Genomic DNA, 21,711 nt, shown 5'->3' with positions numbered 1-21,711 from the left:
TGTTAGTCCATTTCAACTGGGCCCTTCACACAGTCAATCCTTTTGTTTTTCCCCAATTGATTCTCTATCACACTCATCACTGCTACTGCTACTGCACCATTTTCTTGTCTCTTTATGTCTCCCTTGCCCTAGCCTCTCTGCTAAGAACCTTATCTTGTGATACTTCATTGAAAAATGAGGGCTTTTCTCCAACTTTCCTCTTTACTTTGGAAAGATCCTATATGCACCCTTTATTGCCTCCCCTCCCATCTTATCAAGAAGACTCTTTCCCCAATCTGAAGTCTAATATATGTTACTAAAATTATTTCACATAATTTTTATTGTATGATTATAAAATTAGAGGTACACTACACACCTCTCAGATTGGTTAAGATGACAGGAAAAGATAATGATGAATATTGGAAGGAATATGGGAAACCTGGGGCACTGTTACATTGTTAGTGGAATTGTGAATGAATCCAACCATTCTAGAGAACAATTTGGAACTATGCTCAAGAAGCTATCAAACTGTGCATACCCTTTGATCCAGCAGTGTTTCTACTAGTCCTGTATCCCAAAGAGATCCTAAAGGAGGGAAAGGGACCCACATGTGCAAAAATGTTTGTGGCAGCCTTTTTTGTAGTGGCTAGAAACTGGAAATTGAGTAGATGCCCATCAATTGGAGAATGGCTGAATAAATTGTGGCATATGAATGTTATAGAATATTATTGTTCTGTAAGAAATGACCAAAAGGATGAATACAAAGAGGCTTGGAGAGACCTACATGAATTGATGCTAAGTGAAGTGATCATTATACATGGCAACAAGATTATACAATGATCAACTCTGTCGGACATGGCTCTCTTCAACAATGAGATGATTCAAACCAGTTCCAATTGTTTAGTAATGAAGAAAATCAGCTATACCCAGAGAGAGGTCTGTGGGAAATGAGTGTGGACCCCAACATAGCATTTCAACTCTTTCTGTTATTGTGTGCTTTCATTTTTGTTTTCCTTCTCGGATTTTATTTTATTTCTTTCTAGATCAGATTTTTCTTGTGCAGCAAGACAAACAGTATAAATATGTATACATATATTGGATTTAATATATACTTTAACATATTTAATATGTATTGGACTATCTGCCATCTAGGGAAGGATGTTGGGGAAAGGAGGGGAAGGGTTGGAAAACAAGGTTTTATAAGGGTCAATGTTGAAAAACTACCCATGCATATGTTTTGTAAATAAAAAGCTATAATAAAAAAATTAGAGGTACATATTGTATATTGTGCATACTATGCCTACAGAGACAAGTGTGTTTATCTCTAATGTGGGATCTTTCCTGGTCTACTGGATCCCTCTCTGATGCTTCCCAACATGCCCAAGTCACTTTCATCCTTAAGAACCTCTAACTAATATGCTAACATGCTCAAAATGATTGGTTCCATCCTCATCATTAAACTGAAACTATTTTCTTCAATTACTAACTGGCAAATTTAGGACCGCTTCTCAATTTTCAACTTCTTGACTTCTGCAGCTGCTATTATCCCGGCTGACCACCTTCTTCTCCTAGGTAACTCACTGTTCTCTGAGTTTTCAGGACCCCTCTCTCTCTTCTTTCTCGTCCTATCTACCTGATTTGCTGCATGCTGAATCATAAAAGTTTGCTGATAAAATTCAAGACTGTACTTTCCCTGTAATTTTCAATTGTTCTCCTTTCCCCAAGAGAGAAGTTGAAGAGCTTTTCCACAAGACAAACTTGGAAGATGACCACCATTTCTCCCCAAAATTCTTTTTTTCCAAACTAAATATTCCAAGGTCCTTTAATGAATACTTATTTCACATGCTTTCAAAATCAAGCAGAAATATAGAAATCAATCTCTGTAAATCATGATGCTGGAGAAGACAGGTCTGCAACCTGTGTTCTAGGATGTGATATGAAATTTTTTCTGAATGTTATATTCTGGAGAGTATGATTTGATTTGAGATAATTCATGTAATAATGAGCAGATTATAATGGAATTCTACAGCATATTCAAATGAGGGATTAAGGGGCACATTTGAAGAAGAGAAGAAAAACCCTTCAGACCAAGAAATCCATTTCTGAATCTTTGAAAAGCATAAGGGATGAACATTTTAATATTCATCAGGTATAATTTATTTCTACATTCTTTCCTCCAAATGATTATGAGAATTTTCAACCACATTTTGCCAAGGTTTGGGACAAGGGAATAAGTTGCTGCTGGTGTTTTTTTCATAAATAATAACTTTACCCACAGGTTTTCCTGAATGACATTGTAATGAATTCTACAGTTGTCCAACAGAAACATCCAGGGGCTTAAGAAAGGATATATAACATGCCTTCCCCAGATTGACTTTTTGATTCCAAGTGTAGAAAAATTAAATTGACCAAATCCTTAAGTCACTGTAATCTTCTAGTTTAAACTAGGGAAACATTAACAGCAATAAAATGTACCTCCATCCATAGTCTTATCTAATCAGGATAGTTTCACTTGTTGAGGCCATTTATCTATTTTACAAACCCAGGCAACAGAAACTAGTAAATCTCATCTAAGTCCAGAAAGGAATTATTGATGTAGCATTGATCTACCCTACCATGTGAATTAGCTACTTTTGCCCCTGTAATCATTTGAAAATTGGCCCATCTAAAGTCTCTCCATTGCCCTTCCCACTGACCTCTAACTCATATCTCTAAGAATGCATGATGATTCTAAAAACAGTCTAGCCATTTTCAGAGTTTCACAAAATTCTTTTGTTTTTCTTGCTACTGACTTTTCAGTATATGTCTCCATTAGAGAAAACTTATACATCTCTCCCTTACCCAATCTTTCTGGTCAAGATCATTATCACCCCTACACTGGCTACACTCTCCGTCCTTCCCCATCTTAACCCCTTAGTTTAACTCTATAATGTCCTCTTCTCTTGAATCCCTTGCCTTTTTTATCCTATCACCATTCTATCTGGCCAATCCAACCCTAGATTACCATGACCATCCAATCATACTATGTCTTTAATTCCTAACTCTTGTACTCTGCTGGAATGTAACCATTTTGGTCAAATCCACTTCAAATTTATAATGTGTAATCTCAATTAGACCTTCCCTGAATCCAAAGCAATCCTTTCCCTGATTGATTTACTGCCATAATCACTACAGGAGCTTTTCCAAAACTTTTCAGTCCTCCTCAGCTTCCCATATCCGTTCCTCCCCCTACTCTCATCAGCTGAGAACCTTGACTCCTATTTCACTGGAAAAAAAAAAAAAAAATGAGGTTGTTATCTAGGAGTTTCCTCTTCTCCCTTCCTCAGTTCACATCTCCCAGACACCCTCTTACCACTATTTTTACCTTCACTCCAAATGTCCTCTTCCTTATCAAGAGGATCTTTCTCCTTCTATGTGCACAATTAATCTCATCCCTTCTCATCTTGTCTGCAAAATTGCTTCCTCCATCATCCCCACTCTCTCATTCACCTTCAATGTCTCTTTGGCTGCCATCTCTTTTCCTCCAACCTTTTAACAAAAACCAAACAACTGTGAGCTGATCCATCAACGACCCATAGTTCTCATCCATCTTGAAGTCAAACTCTTCAAGAAGACCTTGCACACCTTTGGCACCCCCACCACCAATTCAGAAATTCTTCTCTTCTTAATTCTCTACAATCAGGCTTTTGACCTCATCATTCAATTCAAACTAGTTTCTCTTTCTTGACCACCAATCCATAATCTCTTTTCTCGCCATGTTTTCATGGCACCATTTCTCCATAAGTTTCCTCTTATGTAACTGACAACCTCTTTTCAGTCTCTTTTGCTGGATTTTCATTAAGGTCATTCCCATTAACCCTAGTTGTCCCACAGAGCTCTGTATTGAGACCCTCTTCACTTAATCTTATCAGCTCCCATAGATTCAATTATCATATATCTTGTGGCTCACCTATGGAGAAAGACCCATCATACATTTATCTTGACACAGAGATATATAGAATAACCTGTTAGTGGAGTCTGGCTAAAATCAACCAAAATTCCTAAACTTCTCATGGTGAAGTAATAAAGCAGACTATGTTAAACATAATATTGCAGAATATTGAGATGAAATATTATATTTGCTCATTCAATAGAATTTCTTCTTCTTGTATGTACTTTCTAATGTTCAACATAGTCAAACATTTTAAACAAATTTCTGCCATTTCTGCAGGAAGCTTATTTCTTTCATATCTGATGACTATAAAGGGAGGGGGCTTGGTTTTTTCCCTTCATTGCATTTCATTGCAACCCTCTTTCACTTTGTAGCACATTATGTTGATCTCTACCTTTGATGTTTGTCTTTCAAATATTCATTGAGAAATAGCATTCCCTTCCCCCCTCCCCCACCCCCGGAAAATAAAGCCTTCAGAAAGTATCATTAAAGCAGGGAAACTGCAAAGAAAGCTACTTCTGTAGTTGCTGATTGATCTATTAGGATATGAATCCTTTCCCCTGGTAACCATATGAACAGCATTTAAAAATAAAGATTAAAAATATTTTTAAATTCATTCCCTGAAGGAGAAATAAAGTTGTGTACTCTCTTCTTGCTGAAGAACAGATGGTGATAGAAACAAATACAACTTAAGTCTCTCCATCCAAAGTAGTCATCTTTTAAAATAAAGTTTCTACTTATTATTAATGCTAGGATGAGGAATGAGTGACTAACTTTAATATTAATGTTATACAATTTAAAATTTGATGTTCTTCCTATCCTGGCCTCAAGACTTGGCCCCTTATTTGAACACAGTTTCCTCAAAGGAATTCATAAAAGCACAATATTTGAATGACTTTCAATGTGCTTAAAATTTTCAGAAGCTCAGAGGTCACTACACACGCACACAGATTATGAAGAGAAGCCCAGGGAACAAGGTCCCTGGGGGAAGCAGAGGAGGGATGGAAACCTCTTAATGCTAGAATGTCACTTCTGTCTATTATCATGAGTTGAAAGCTCAACAATAATGAAACTGACTGCAATCCATTAATAAAGTCCTGACTGGTCCCATAAATTCCAGCTGTGTGAATATTTTCTATGACAATCGATAGGGAATCCTAAACGAACCCTCAAATGGGAATGAAGGAGAACAGTGAGATTCCTTACCCTGCTGTTTATCTGCCATCTGAAAACACAATCCAATGTTTCCACGAAGTATTTCTCTATCAACTATTCTATTCTTACTTCCACAATAGAATTCAATGATTCTATTCTTACTTAACAAAACATTATTTGAAGATGAACAGTGGGGACAAATAAACTCCTCAAACTATACCCCAAGACACTCCTCTCTGCCTCCCATGAAAATCTTTTTCATAAAAAAGTCACAAACACTCAGAAATTATGTACACTGAAAGCACATTTTCAGTAAATAAATATGAGCTGATCAGCAGAATATGGTACAACACAAAGAGGGCTAAAATGGTATTCAGAGGACATGGGTTCAAAATCATATGCTGTCTCTCTGATCAAGGGAAATTTGTTTAAGTTTTCTCATTTGCAAAATGAGGGGACTGGACTGCATATATTAGTTTAGATTCCCCTTCCAGTCCTAAATCAACATGCCCAGGATTCCCAGAGCACTTTAAAAAGTCTGCCATCTACCGAGACCCACTCACTACCCATCAAAACCCAACCTGTCCTGGAGTTACAAAGCTGAGAGCTACAAAGGGAACTTGGTGGGAGGAGTCAGAGTGGATTAGCAATGGAAGAATGACCAGCTTTAATTCTTTCAGTATTCTGAAACTTCCCAGGATACCTTTGGGTTTACCAACTAGATTCCTTTCTTAAGGACTTAAACCTGAATCACCCTCTTACTGACATAATAGGTCCCAGGGTCAAGCCCCAGTTGATCACGGTTTGGGCCCCACTGCTTCAGATTGAATGTGAACAGCAATTATTTCCATTTGGGCCATAAAACCTGAGGGTCTTCCCTTCCCAGATTGATTTTTTTTTAATTAGGTAAAATGAGACCACTCTTTGCCTCACTTCTTACCCAGGCTTAAGCAATGAAGGCCCAGGTCTCCCACTGAATGGGGCCATCTCCATCACCCTGATCTCCATTCTGCCTCTAGACCCAGATGGTTCTGGAGGGGAAAGGGAGGCAGGTGACTTTGCACAATGCTTCTCCCTCAAATTCAGTTCACTTGAATGTCATGGCACCAGCTCCCTGATGTCACGGACCTCTGAGAGAACCAAGTACAAATTAAGACAAGGTATATGAATCAGAGCCAAGGTTGGTCAAGGTTTGGACTTCTCCTTCTACCAGGATGGGAATGGAAAAAAGGCAAGCACAAGGTCCTCAGAAGAGATGGCTCAGAAGTTTCCTTCTCTCCTTAAAATTAGATTCATCCAAAACTAACTTCCCTCTGATTCCCTCCGTTTGGGCAAAGTAACTCTCTACCTGCCCCACCCCACCCCACCAATATCACGTAACAATTTGATCCAGACATCCCTATAACCAACTCAAGTAAACAGAGAGACCTGAAGACCCAGGACTAAGCAATGATCTGAGGATCTTAGATTTAAAGCTGCAAAACACCTCAGAGAACATCTGATGGAACAGAGGAGGGAACGTTGACATGGAAAGCTGAAATGATTTACTTCAAGTCACCCAGTTAATCAGAGTCTAAGACAAAATTCTAACTCAAGTCCAGTGAGTGTCCTATCCACTCTGCCTGGCTGCTTCTCTATGAAGGATAGTGAGTTAGAGAGGAAGATATAAGCACCTCACATTACCATAAGATTATTTTCATCCTCTATAGAAATGATGCTCAAGTCTCTAGCACAATGTCCTGTGGGCATCCACAAAGCCTTGTTCACTGACTCAGTCTCAGGATTTTAAAAACTGCTGAAAACAAATGGACAATAAGCCTTGGAGTCTCTAATCTGGGCTTTGTGAAAATGATCCTCTGCCAGAAAACCAGCTAGATTTAAGAACAGTAATACCAGGAAGAAATTCGAGCAGGAACAAGCTATTGATGAAGCTAAGCTTACCTCACCAAATGGAAAACTGTTTAATATGCCATTACCCTCATAACCTCTACCATTTCTTAGGTCTTAAATTAAGGCAAGTGACTCTACTGGGGTCCTTGAATGTCTTATTATGGAAGAAATTCTCATCCCCTGGAGGAAGAACACCAATCTGGTTAAGCTCCCTTGGACAAGTGACATTGGACAAGCCCTCAATTTCCTAACCCTTAGGGAAGAAGCTGCTAGAGTTGGATGACATTTTTAAGTTCTCCTCCAACTCCAAAGTCCTGGGGAACTCTTTAGGGGAAGAAGAGGACCCCACTGTCATCATCACCTGCCCATAAAGGGTGAAAGAAAGAGGAGAGACTTGAATAAAAGGAGGAACAGGACCAAAAAATGCACCCTTCAGCTTCCTGATGAATATTTCAGCAAAGAGGAAGTAGCTCCCCAGAAAACTGACGGGCTAAACAAGCAAGCTGCTCAAAAATGAAAAGGGTTGCCTTATGAATGTGTGCTCCTGTCACCCGAAGTGTTCAAGCAAAGACAGAATGACAACGTGTCAGGGATGTCACCAAGGGGTTTCTATACAGGTGGAGAGGTCCTTTCTAATTTGAAAATTCTAGCTTCTATATGGAAATGCAAAAGTAGCCTAATTATCCTGATCAATTCCCTCAACTCCCCCCCCAAAAAAGAAAAAGAAAAAGCCCAAAGAAAAATTGATGCAGCCTGTCCTCTTAAGTTAATTACATTAATGAAGTCCTTATTCATTAGTCTACCTGAAACCCTATAGAAAGTTTAAAAAAAAAAAAAAACTAATTTCTATTTCTTAATGGCTCCTAACTTTTAGTTATTTTAGGACCTTAATTTAGGAGTGATATTCACCAAGGAAAAAAAGGAGAGAGGGTTAGAAGAAGGGAAGAATGATTTCTTCTCATCTCTGTATAAAATTTTAAAATGTCAACTTTTTTTCTTATTCCTAGTTCAAAACATTCTTTTCCTTCTTATTAATGTCTTCCCACAATTTCTACCATGTGTGTGTGTGTGTGTGTGTGTGTGTGTATAAAAAGTTCTCTGAAAACAACCACTGTAGATAGGAAACAGATACCCTTGATAGGAAAAGTAAAAAATCATGGAAGCATTGACTTAGTGACTCATCAGAAAAAGTAACACAATAATTGGGGGAAAGCTGAAAATTTCCTCTCTGAGGTCCATCAAGACTGAGAATAAGTCTAATTTACCTCCATGTCTCCCATAGCATGTAGCTCAGTGCCTACCTTGTACAGAGAAGCTACTTAAATATTTTTAATAAATAACTGATTTTTAAAAGCAAAACCTAAAAAACCACCCCCCTGCTAGTTTGCTGTCCTAAAAAACAGGACTCTTCAGTTACTTCTTTTTTTGACAAGGTACAAATCCGTCACCAGAAGGCCAAGACTGGAAAAATCTCACATTTAAAACAAGGTGAAAGTAGAAATAAAAATAGCTCATACATATCACTTCTCTGACAGTAAAAGAAACCATAAACATAGGGTGCATCATCTCCTAAATAGAAACAAAGTTATTTTCTTTTTTATACAAACTGGGCAAAATGAAATCCAGGACAGGATATGCTATTTTTCTCCATCTTTATTCTCACAAAAACATTTGAAATCCCACCCCCCAAGTCCCCACCCCCAAAAAGCTATCGCTCCTGGAGAAAGCATGTTAATAGCCATTTGAACTGGGAATAAAACATCATCTCTAGCAAATCAGGTAGCTAGAACATATTTGAAGATTTTCTCCCCCCCCCAAAAAAAAAATAAGTTGTAAGTTTTTTTTTATTAATTCATTTGTTACATAAGCAAGTTATTTTTTTTCTTTCTTCAATTCTTTAAGTTTCACAAAGCTAACAGCCTTATAAGCTCACCATGTTAGAGGATGAAGTTACTGTTTTCTGCAACTACTATTCAGCTTCTACACCCACAATTACACTGACTTGCATTACTGTTTATGGTTTAGTGAGCATTATCAAAGCATCCTCTCTTCTAGGGCAAAACTCAAATGCTGAAAGCCCTAATATGTACAAGATATGACTATGTCCTCTGCACTGCTGCAATTAACCAACCCTTATATAAACTAACATCTCCTAGTCCCACTTAAGATTGTACTATAATACAATTAACTGAAGCCCTTCCTCTTCCATCAATACACAGCACCCTTTACTAATTAACAAGGAGGCAAGAATTCGAGCCCCCTCCCAATTAAGGCACCCACTCCCAACTTTCCATTTTTACCTCCTCGGAGACCAGATAAAAGTCTTTCTGGAGCAGCAAATCCATTTCCCCCAGATCTCCCACATGCTGGAGTACTCCATGAACATTCTGAATGCTAGCACTCTACTAGGTCTCAGCAATTTCCAGGAGAGCTACATTAGCAACTAATATTTCAGAGAGCTACCACAGGTGTAATGATGTAAAAATACCTACCTACTGACCTCTGTAATGCAGCACACACCTCAAGCAGGTACACTCCAATATGTACATATGCCCCCAAAAAGGGAGGGGGGAAGGGACGTCCAAAAATCCCTAACGTACTAGAGATATTTATTCCAGTCGGATCAGATCAGGCTGAAATCGGGGACATCAGTTTACCCTGATGAAAAAGGGGTCTCCCATCCTTCACTTACTTGTCCCAGAGGGCACGCAGCCAAGCATACCCCAGCAAAAATCATCCATGGCATCTCCCTAGGCTGTAATGAATAAGGCTAGTTTCAAGACAAATAAGGTTCAGCTATAGGAAAGAGATACATTCCTTAAGCCTCTTCCGCATCTGATCATGATGCTGATGTTTACAAACTACAAGGGATATCCTAGGGAGCCTTAAGCCTTCGTCTCTCAGATGTGTGGAGCATCATGTCAGATTACAGGTTTAAATACCACATGCATCAAGCTATGGGTTGGTTTTTTTTTTCTGTTAAAAAAAAAAGGAGAAGAAAAAAATGACATGCACAAAATGAACCCTTTTCAAGTTGTTAGTGCTGCTTCATAGTCTGGATGCAGGCTAGGAGAGATGCTCCATTATTTAAAAAAAAAAAAAAAATGTTGCTCTATCCCAAACAAGCTCTGTCTTACCGTTTTGCTGTTTTCTGGATCAAGCTAGATTCACCTGCAACTCTTTAACATGTCTCTAGCAATGTGTTTGCAGTCAGGCCAGGCTCATTCAGCAACTGAATTCACATCTTTCTGCACTAGCAAGCTGAAATGGTACGGCTGTACTACAACCGAGAGGGGGGAAGCAGGAAAAAACCAGAAATCCCTCAAGACAGGTTAGTCTCGGTGGACTGGACGTGAAAAAAAAGAACGAGACAAACACAAAGGAAACCCTATCTGTCTATCTAACGGGCTTTCTCGTTGCAATCGTCCCTTTCCTAAAAACTTAATTTTTTTTCTTCTTTAATAGGATGGACTTGCCTGTGGAGTTCCCAGGAAGGAAGCCTAGCCGGGCTCTGCAGCATTGCAGCCAGGGTAACTGTGCATATGCTGTCTAGGCAATTTACAACACACTGTCTCTTCAGAAAGATATTGATTTGCAACGCAGTGGTGTCTCTCCAGAATGCAGGAATGGGAGCCAAAATAAAGATAATGGTGATTTCATAAGGGTGGGGGGCAGGGGAGAGTTTAAAAAAATCATTTAATCTAGGGGATGCAACTAATCAGGCCCAATTCAATTTTTTTAAAAGCACTAAAGGAAGCCAATAAGTGTCCTGATGGACAAATTCCATTAGGCAATCATCTAAGGTCCTTTGGAAGTCAAAGTTTGCACTTCCACCAGTCAGTCTGCAAGAACTACAGAAAATGTGTGTGTCTCTGTGCACCATTGAGTGCCTGGGGGCTGGATGTCAACTACGGACCTCACAACCTCCAGACACCTCTCCTCAGACTTAGAGGTGCAGCATCTGAAACAGGGGGACTGAGGGAGGTAAGTGCCCCTATAACATTATGAATGTGAAGTGAGATGGCGGGTGTTGAGTTTTGTAGGATTCTAGGTTGTGCATGAAGCTCAAAAATGAAAGGTTACTCTATTTTAGAGCAGGGGAAAATGTGCCAAGTCACAGGCAGGACAACTTCAGTACTGCATGATGGGGGGAAAGGGGAGGAAAAAAAAAAAAAGATGGCAAATCTAATACTTTTATAGTGGCCTCTACAGGACAGGGCTTGATATGCAATTGATACTAACTAGAAATAAAGTCATCTTCCCCTCCCCAGGAGGAACAAGGAAAAGGAGGGCAGCTTTCTTGGATTAGCAATCAGTTGTGTAACACGCTTTTTCTGTGCATATCCCTAAATTCTACTACTCAAGGGAATTTCCAATGAGAAATTTCATTCTATCAGTGCAGATCAATAAATCCCATACAACTTAAAAGAATTTTAAATGAGGTAGGCTGGAGCATAAAAAATTAAGTAACTAGCTCAGGATCACAGAGCCTATGTGCAACAAAGCAGGCCTTGAACTCAGATCTTCCTGATTCCAAAACCAATTCTCATGGTACTTGTCTCCTTCCTCCTTCCCACTATAACAGAATAAAATAAAGTAAATTAAAATAAAATGCCTCTTTACACAGAGGAACCATTTCCAATTCTGGCAACCTGACTGGATGAGTTTCAATTTCAGAAGAGCTGGAAGGTTACACAATTGAACTGCCGAATGACACAAAACACTAATGGAATACAAAGCTCCCTGAGAGCAGGGAAGGTCTTGATTTTATTTTTGTGTCCCTAGAGCCCAGCAGTCAATCAACAATCATCTATTAAGTATTTACTCTGTCCAGGTACTAGGCTAAGACCTGAGAATGCAAAGAAAGGTAACAACAGCCCCTGTCCTCAAAAATGTACATTCTGAAAGAGAGACACAAATGGAAGGTAATGCCAGAGGCAAAGCTTTGGCAAGGGAAGAGGTGTGCTTATTAAATGCTGAGTGACATGGATTACTAGGTGATTGATGAAAGTAGATATAATCAAAATATTCATCACCAATGGCCACCCACTAGCAATGAGCTTTCACTACTTAGCCAGGCTGGTCCTCAAACAACAGATGTAGGAGATGCCAGACACATGCCTGGAATCCTTTCAGATTGGGAAGTCGTGCTGCAGTGTACAACTCCAAGATCATAGCTCTCCTAATAGAATGTGCAACTCCAAGATCTCCTGCTGGAGTGTGCAACTCCCAAGGTCATAGCTCCCCTACTAGAGTGTGCAACTCCAAGATCATAGCTCCCCTACTAGAGTGTACAACTCCAAGGTCTTAGCTCTCCTAATAAAGTATGTAACTCCAAGATCTCCTGCTGGAGTGTGCAACTCCAAGGTCATAGCTCCCCTACTAGAATGTGCAACTCCAAGGTCATAGATCTCCTGCTGGAGTGTGCAACTCCAAGGTCATAGATCTCTTGCTGGATTGTACAATTCCAAGGTTATAGATCTCTTGTTGAAGTGTGCAACTCCAAGGATACAGCTCTCCTGCTGGAGGGTGCAACTCCAAGCTCATAGCTCTTACCAACCAAAGGTTCCCTCTTCACCATGATGAAGCACTACACTGAAAAATTATTTAGATGGTACTAACTAAACACTCGTTAAATAAATTAATGAATTTCCACACTCTGTACTTTCATATCAATTTGTTCCTAAGCAACCTTTTATTTTAAAAACATCTTTATGGCCCTCTCTTCATCACTATGAGGAGATATACTGTCATAAGCAAAATTCCATACATAGTTCATCTTTGCTGCATTAAATTAAATCTGAAGACTTTTTTGGAAGTATCTAAATTCTAAATTTTTGTTCTAAAACTAAATTCAGTTTTATGTATTTTTTAGTCTTTTGATCCAATATGCATTAAACTTCTGGGTATTACACTTAAATAGCTATGTAGCTATGGTGTGTTGGCAGCTCTGAGCAGAATGTAAGCTCTTTGAAAGCAGTCGTTATTCTTGTCATTGTCCTTGTTTTTCTAGCACCAAACATTTAAATATGTGTTGAAATTGAATTCATTCAACTCTGGGGATGCAGGGGATCCTTTCATTAGACAGCAAAGATTATCAGGATTCCTCCAATGAAACATCATTTGGTCATATTCCCAAAGGAAGAAAAAGAATAGAGGTTAGCTTCTTCGGAAGTAGCTCATCACTGCAGCAAATAAGACACTAAAATTGAAATTAGGGAAGTGTGGGGGGGTTCAAAACTCACCTCAGCTGCTTACAAGCTGTATGACTCTAGGCAAGTCACCCTATTTCTTTCAGTCTGTTTCCTCATCTATAAAATGAGGATAAGAAAAGAACCTTCTTCCCAGGATTGTTGTAAGAGTCAAACGAGATTACAAATGGTAAAATGTTTCATAAATGACAGCTAGCTGTTGTTTAGATTTCCTGTGTCCATTTTAGCGATCTCAGAGTGATAATAAGGGGGGCAGGGGAGACAAAGAGAGGGAGAAAGGAAAGGAAGGGGGGAGGAGATGAGAGAAAGAGAGAAAATGGGAGAGGGAGAGACAGAGAAAGACAGAGATGAGAGAGACAGAGAATGGAGGAGAAAAAGGGGGAGGGAGGGAAGGAGAGAGGGAGGGAGGAAAGGAGAGAGGGAGGGAGGGAGGGAAGGAGAGGGAGAGAGAGAGGGGGGGGAGGTTCCTATTAAAAAGGAGATCTGGACTGAATCCTCTTACTTGCTGTGTGACTTAGACAAGTAACAATTTTGTCATCTAGAAGATGGAGATAATACTTGAATTACCTACATACCTCAGAGGGTGGTTGCAAAGATCAAGTAGGATATTTTCTCACAACTAAAAAGTGTTAAATTAATGTAAATAGATTTAATTCTATTACTATAAAGTCCCTCACCTAATGCTTAATTGAGAAGTTAAGCAAAGCTGTCACAGGAGAGCAAAATCTATGACAGGTCCCTTATTAGGGGATTTGTATGGCTGTGAATTGGACAGATGCCACTCAAGGACAAACCCAGCTAAATTAGTAGGGCCTCTAACTAACCAGAAAGTTGGCCACTAGATGACCACTTTTTAGCCACTCTCTTTTTATGTGGAAGAGATTGTGGGAAGACACTGGGAAAAGTCTTGGTTACTCATGGCAGAGATGCTATGCAGAATAAAATGGAGAAAAGGGACAACTCTCCTTCCTCTCCTTTTAGACAGGATATCTCCAAGAAATAGGCTTGAAGTTTTGGTCTACTTTTGTCTTTTTCAGTTCTAGGTGGAGAATGTATTCCTAGCCAAGGGATGTCTCCTGTCGTGGGGGCCTTGGAACCCATCAGATTGGCCCATGGAGGTTATCTCCAGCCCAGGAGGGAAGTTCAGAGTCCGAGGGTCCAGGTGACTTGAATTTGATGGGATTTATTCTATATAGGAACTTTGCTAAATTGGGAATTTAATCCTCTCTCCTCTCCAGAGACCAGGGTAGCGGAGGTTGGAGGCTAGAGAGACAGAAGGGAGGAGAGTTTTTATGTTTGCTCTTACTTTACTTTTAAAATATATATTCCTTCATAAAAGCTTTTTTTAAAAAATCACTGACCAAGTCAGAGAAGGTTTGCAATCAATGCTAAGAATGGCAAACCTGACCACCAATCCAATCCCAAATCTCTAAAATATTGAAGAAAGGTGATGATGTTTATGGTGATGGTGAAGACTGAGATAATGGACAAGGTGGATGGAACACAAAAGCTAAAACATACAATAAGACCTTTATTCAGTGTCTTTAGAGAATATGGTAATTGATATCAGAGAATTTTCCACATAAAAGCCTGCCCTTTAAGTGTCAAAAATTTTATCCTCTTTTAATGGAAATTCCTCTAAAATGTATTACATTTTTCTATCATATTAAACAAATTATACTGAATGCAATTTAACTTATTGATGACTTGTGTCAATTCAGAACATGAGCTATTATATGTGTTATGTCTGTTACAATAAAACTCTCAGGGTCTATTGATGCTGCCTAGAGCTGTTCTGCCTTCTGCTAACTGGCCCCTTGCAGGTGTGAATTCTTTTGTCTGCTATTTATATTTCTATATTTAGCCCTGCTGTCAGTTATCACTATTTGCTGCTTTCAATATGCCTACCTCTAGCAGAAGTAACTCCATCTCCAATCCCCACCACCATTTGGGGTGCTTCTAATCTTCTATGTACTGGGAAATCAGGCAATCAAGCTTATGAGAAATGAGTGTAATTCATTCAATGTTCATGTTCAAGGCAATGTAGAGAGATATAAAGAGAGAGAAAGAGACAATATGTACCCTCAAGGAATCTACATTCTATTAAAGTACACATATCTCTTGAATCTCTGAAAAGGAAAAGACAGGGCTGGATTTGGAGTCAGGGCCCTGGGCTGAATACCTGACCTTCTCTCCCTCTTACCCACATGAGGTTACCTGTGTAAGCCTCTTGGCCAAAAGTGGGCTGTCCTAGATGATCTCTAGCTCCAGCCCCATGATCCAATATGTAAATATAAAGCCATTTGAAGCAGAAGCAGAAAAGAAATTTAAGAATGAGAGGCAGGATCAGAGAGCCAATGGCAGATCCCCAGCGATATTCCAATAGACACTTCCCACCAAGGTAACTCCAACTCTTGAATAATGAACCTTCATTCAACTACATTTATTTTTACCTTGACCTAGGATTCCCTTTTTCTATCAGATTAATAATATTGTGCATATGTGTACACATATACACACACACAAACATACATACATACATATAGAAAAAAATTAAGTAAATTTAATATGACTTTATCTGGAAGAAGAAACTATCTTAGTTGCTTCCCTTTCTTGATGTCCACAGACTATCCTTTATTGTCTTCTATAATGTAAGACAAGGATTAGGTCAGCAGGCTCAAAGCAAGGGCCTGAAGCACTCACCTGTAACAGGATAATCCATAGGTTTTGTGGCACATATTTTGGGTTTCAAAGCTCTTTTTCACTTCTGAGTTAAAAGTAGTATTATTATAAAAGTCTGGCTGCTAGAAAATCTGACCTCTGCATAAGTGAAACAACCATTAAAGGAGGTCTACCTTAAGTAGAAAAATATAGGGCTTAACTAGATAGTATACAAAATGGGTAACACATAAAGGAGAGAAAACTGAGGGACAAAGAAAAAGGCATTTTTGTACGATTAAGAAATATATATATATATATATATAGAAAAAGAAGAGAAAAATCTAAAACAGCAAATGAGGGGAAAAGAGAAGAAAATAACAGGACTATTCAGGGAAATATTGTCCTAAAGGGATCCCTAAAATATTGAAGTATGTTCTGAGGACATTTTCCCATGGATCAATGCTTTCAAATGCCCAAGATAGATAGATGCGTAGACAGACAGACAGAAATTTAGATAGATAGATAGATAGATAAATTAGATAAGATGAAATAATGAATAGATGGATGAACGGATACATGGATAAATAGGATGTATGGATGGAAGATTTAAATAGAAATGGATGAATGGAAGGATGGATAAATGGATAACTGGGTGGAGAATTAACTAATTAATATTAGGTAAAGAATGAGAGACAAAATCCAGGACAGATGAAGCAATGGTCAGCCCACTCTGGCATTTCTCCTAGCGCAACTGTGTAACAAATGGTTAAATGGCTTTTTCTTGCAAAATTATGATTTGGAATAGGAGACCCAAATGTAAAACAACTCAATCAATCATTCAAAAACCACTTATCAATCACTTACTATAAAAACCATTTATCAATCACTTACTATGTGCCAGATAGTGTGGTAAGCACTGGAGATATTTAAAAAAAAGGCAAAAAGCAATCCCTTCTCTCAAGGGGTTTACAATATAATGCATGAGACAACATACAAATAAATATTGTTATATACATGATATTGAGAATATATATATATATGGAAATACAAAATAATTTAGGCAGGGCACTGGAATTGAGAGAAAGTAGGGAAAGCTTCTTGTAAAAGGAAGTATTTTGTTGTTATTCGTCCTTTATTTTTGAAGATCAATGACGTAACAATTGTGGAGTCAGATTTGGAAGGCTCTTCTACAGATAGGAACAAGTGATCCAATTAGAACACAGAGAGTGGAAGTGGCTCTGGATTTGCACAGCTCATGCAGGAATTCCTTTCTGTTTCCATGTTTCTGCTTTTCTTATGGAATACAATCTTTTCTTAGAGGACACACCATGCTGGACCAGAATCTCCCATATCTCACAGTCAATACTAAAATTCCTTGGATATCTCGAGTGAGTTCTTACATCACTTCTTCTGACCACCATGTGAGCACTTCCCTTGTATGAATGTGCTATAAAATAATCTTTTGGGCAATCATATACTTGTATTTAAAGAACATAGCCAGCCCAGGTGGCTCTCTCTGACTTAATAGTTTCTGTGGCAGTTCAGCATCTCATCACCAGGTAATCCTCAGGATCTTATTGAAACAATTTCACAAGGAAGCAGAGGAATTTTAGTTGGGTCTTAAAGGAAGCCAAAGAATTAAGTTGGTATGGAGAATAACCAGAGAAAAATACCTGGAATCAAGAATGTCCTGTCTGTGGAATGGCCAAGAAGTCATTGTCAAGGAGTTAAGGTATAAGAAGATTAGAAAGATAGAAAAAGGGCTAGAGTTTTATCTTTGAATGATGAAAAAAGGACATTTTATACTTGATCCTGGAAGCAATAAGGAGCCCTGGAATCTATTGAGTAAGGGAGTGGATGGTTGGTGTGCTTTAGGAAAATCATTTTAATGGTTCAATGGAGGATGGATTGCAGGGGGAGAAACTTGAAGCAGGAAGACCATGAGCTATTGCTATAATCAAGGCAAGAGGTGATGAAATATTGCAAAAATAAAAAAAAAAGTCTTGGCAACAAATTACACGTGGAGGAGCGAGAGAAGGTGAAGAGCCTAAGATGACTCCTAGGAAAATGGTTTTGGAAGGTAGGAGGGGGAAAGGGTTTAGAGGAAAATGAGTTCCATTTTGCACATATTGAATTTTGGAATTCCAGTTTTTGTTATACCCCTAATGGGAAAAAGATTCTAAACCTCCTTAAAATATAGCAATGACATCATTTCAGTAATGCAAACTCTGCCTTGGACTTCAACTACTGACACCAAATCTTTGGAAAGCAAAAAGAAAGACAAAAAGCATTTCCCAGAGAGATGTAAAGACTTCCCCTGCACTGATGTGAGAGCGGCCGTGCAGAATGGAAGCGGGGAATTTATGTCCATCAAAAAGTGGCTCATGAAGGAGTGAAGGTCTAGATTTTTAACTGAGCAAAGCTTTTTAGCAAACTATAAAAAGATAAAACTGTTCTAGTTAGGAATTATAAGTCAGCCTGACTTGCAAGCCAACATATCAAAGTGTTCCTTTCCTTTCTCTCTTGGCTTTATGAAATTTAACTTGGCTGGGAAACCTGAAAAACCTAAAAGGAAAGAAGAGTTCTTAAAATAATTGGTCAAATAATAGTGCTTAGTTTTGTTTTCAATTACAGTGAAATTTTCTGAGATTGGGAAAAGTACATCACTGAGCTAAGGCACCCTATTAAAAAAAAAAAAAAAAAAAAAGGCTACAAGCAAAATTATCTCCACTGAGTCATCTGTCCTCTTGATGATCCCTAAAAAAAGAGATAAGGATCCATATTACACTGTAGTAAAACAGAAAGCAGCATCTGCGTAATATTTAAGAGAACAGAAGGCTTACCTCTAATGTTGTTTTAATAAAAAACACATTATTTACACTTTATTATAATAATACACTTAAATTGATTTTGCTGTGGCCAAAACCTCAATATCAAGTATTTAAACCTTTTGCACAAATATTGGTACAGGTTCAAAGTTAAGTGGGCCCTTTGTTAATAATAAGTATAACTTAAATACCTACACATACCCCTGTAATCAAAAGAGAAAACAATCAAAATGTATTCTCCCTCTCCTCTCCTCCTTCTCTTTCTCCTCCTCTTCCTCCCTCCTACTGCTCCACGCAATCCTCCTCTTTAAAAGGCCCTACAGTAATCAAGGAAAGGGCTTCATTCTATTATAAAAAGAATATGGATTTCTAATGTCATTGGTGATTCCTTAAAAACAGGATGTATGTCCACTCATTTCAGGGGCAGAGTGTAGAAGTGGACAGAGGACCAGCCACTGAGGCAAAAAGAGACTTGCCCATTACATATCTGAATGGTAGGACCACTATTGGGTAACTACCTACAGCTCTAAGTTATAGAAAATTTGCTCATCAGGATCTGTAGAGGAAGTATACACTCAGAGAATTCCCTATACCAGGGACATCCTAGGCCCAATGTTAGACAGACAGACAGATAGATAGACAGACATACGGATGGATGGATGGACAGATGAATGGAAGGACAGACAGGAGAAAGAAACAGGATAAACAGACAAATAATCAGAGGGAAGAATTAGAATAGACAGATAGATGGATAGATGCAGATAGAGAAAGATATGAATGAATATAGATATTAGATAAATACAAAGAATATGGGCATTAAAAAGGGATATAGAAAATAGATACATAGATTTTTTTTCCTATAGCTATCTTGATATGTATGAATAATTATTTGTGTGTGTAGCCTACTCTTTTTTTTTCTGGTAAGACGTACTAAAATATGAATTTAAATGATGGAATGGATGCACCAAGGTCCCTTCCAACTAGCAGCAGTAGCAATAGAAGTAGTGGTGGTGGTAGGGTGAGGATAGTGTAACAACAGAAAAATAACAGCAGCAACAGTTAGTATTTATAACATATATTAAATTTGCAAAACACTTGACAAATAGTCTTATTTGATCCTCACAACAATTCTGGGTAGTAGGTGATATTCTTACCCTCACTATATAGATAAGGAAACTGATACTAAGTGATTGGGCCAGGGTTCACTCAGCTACAAAGTATCTGTGGCAAAATTTAAACTCAGATCTTGATTCCAGGACCAGTGATTTTATCCACAACACCACTGAATTACCCCACTTGGACACTGTCTATATGAAAAAATCTTTTAGAACTTAAAGTTGCTCTTTCTAAGCCATCTCTTTCAATCCCTTTAGTCTGGGTTCTTCAATTTGCATTTTGTAAACATAGAAAAGACTTATTTCTCAACTAAAGCTACTTCTCAGTATGGTATGAGATAGATACAATTAAAAGAAGAGACACTAATTCCCATCTCAATTTGGAATGAAATAGATGCAACTAAATGAAGAGACACTAATTCCTAACTCTGGTTCTGAATTATAGGATTTAAGGAAGGAGTATAGGACTCTCTGTCTCCCTCCCTCTTTCCCTTCCCTTTCCTCTTCCCTTCCTCTCTCCCCCCTCTCCTCCTCCTCTCCTTTTTTTCTTTCCCTTCCTCTCTCTTTCTGTTTAGTTGCTTGACATGAAAATCACAAGCTTGACTTCAGTCACTTTCTTCTAGGAAATGTCACAGAGGGAAGGATCCCTTACTCTCTCAGAGCAATTTGACTTAAACAAAACAGAGGAAACATGACCAACTGCAAAAATAGGAAAAGCTGATCAATAAATTACAAAAGTATTGTTGTCACATATCAAGAGGATCTTTCAAATTGACTTCCTCCATTTCCCTTGTTTATAGTGACCATAGCTTACTTTATTTGTCCTATTCTTTCTCTACTGGAAGCCAGCACCCATATGGCAAGCAAAATGCTAGAAACAGGAGGTTATTGTAGGGTATGGGCCAATACCAAAATGGTTCCATCTATCCTCTGGAGTAATTTAATAGTGCTAGGATTCATTCAGGTGAAACAAAACTTCCACACACTTGTCAACTGAAGTCTCACTACTTTCAAGTATTAGAAATGTAGATTATATCAGATTGCTTGCTATCTAGGGGAAGGGGAGGTAAGCAAAGGAGGGAGAAAAAATTGGAACACAAAGTCTTATAGAAAATTAATACTGAAAACTATCTTTACAATATATTTGGAAAAAATAAAATACCATTGAAGAAAAAAAGAAATGTAGGTTTTGTTGTAACCAAAAAACAAACAAAAAAAAACCATTCTCCCCCCCCCCAAAAAAAAAACCTCATGTGGAACCATGAAGTCATATGCAAAATGCAATAAAGCAGAACTAGCAAGTTGGTAGGAACAAAATAGGTTTTGCCTCTTTGGGGCAAAAGAAATGTGAAAGAAAGTAAAAAGTTTAGTAAAGGAAAGAATACATTTCTTTCCAACATATATACCTAGGATAGAGAATCTTGTAAATAGAACTTTAAAATCTATTTCTTATAAAAACAGATCCAATTCGAGAAATATTACTCACTCATGGGTAAGGTGAGCCAATATAATAAAAATGGCAATACTATCTAAATAAGTATCATACCAATCAAACTACCACAAGACTACTTTCTAGGGCTAGGGAAAAAAAAATAACAACATTCATCTAGAGGGTAAGAGGTCAAGAATCTCAAAGGAAACAATGAAAACCTACTTGTTATATTTAAATGTATTTAAATGTTTTAAAATATTTTAAACAAATGAAGAAATAGATCCAGCAAATTTGAAAACAAGCTAGAGCCTATTTACCCCCATGAAAGCTGGTGAGATCATGAGAACATAGCACATATAGGTAATGCTGTCTATCTGCTGATAGCAACTCAAACTGGAAATGTAGTTACCTGGAAATAAACAGATTCTGGGGAACCAACTTTGAAAAGTATGAGCAAAGATCACAACTTGCATTACAAGCATGGAAGTAACATGAGCTTTGATCATTC

At 38.2% G+C, this 21,711-nt stretch overlaps 1 protein-coding gene across 9 annotated transcripts in view; it reads right to left on the bottom strand.

The window, feature by feature from the left end:
• The window catches only part of CDK14 (cyclin dependent kinase 14), a 673,115-nt gene that overhangs the window by 462,067 nt on the left and 189,337 nt on the right, over positions 1 to 21,711 (bottom strand). For 3 of the 9 annotated variants that reach the window (XM_031939988.1, XM_031939989.1, XM_031939987.1), the window contains exon 4: positions 3,344 to 3,507. The exons of 4 other annotated variants lie outside the window; for them this stretch is intronic. In XM_031939988.1, the coding sequence (XP_031795848.1) occupies positions 3,344 to 3,421 (78 nt within the window). In that variant the 5' untranslated portion in view covers positions 3,422 to 3,507. Of the gene's footprint in view, positions 1 to 3,343; positions 3,508 to 9,447; positions 9,600 to 10,092; positions 10,403 to 21,711 lie in introns of those variants that run through there. 2 more of the 9 variants (XM_031939991.1, XM_031939992.1) reach the window with 2 other exon arrangements.

The sequence above is a fragment of the Sarcophilus harrisii genome, chromosome 5 (assembly GCF_902635505.1).
Source record: "Sarcophilus harrisii chromosome 5, mSarHar1.11, whole genome shotgun sequence".
Classification (NCBI taxonomy): domain Eukaryota; kingdom Metazoa; phylum Chordata; class Mammalia; order Dasyuromorphia; family Dasyuridae; genus Sarcophilus; species Sarcophilus harrisii.
This window is presented reverse-complemented; position numbering and strand designations above follow the sequence as displayed.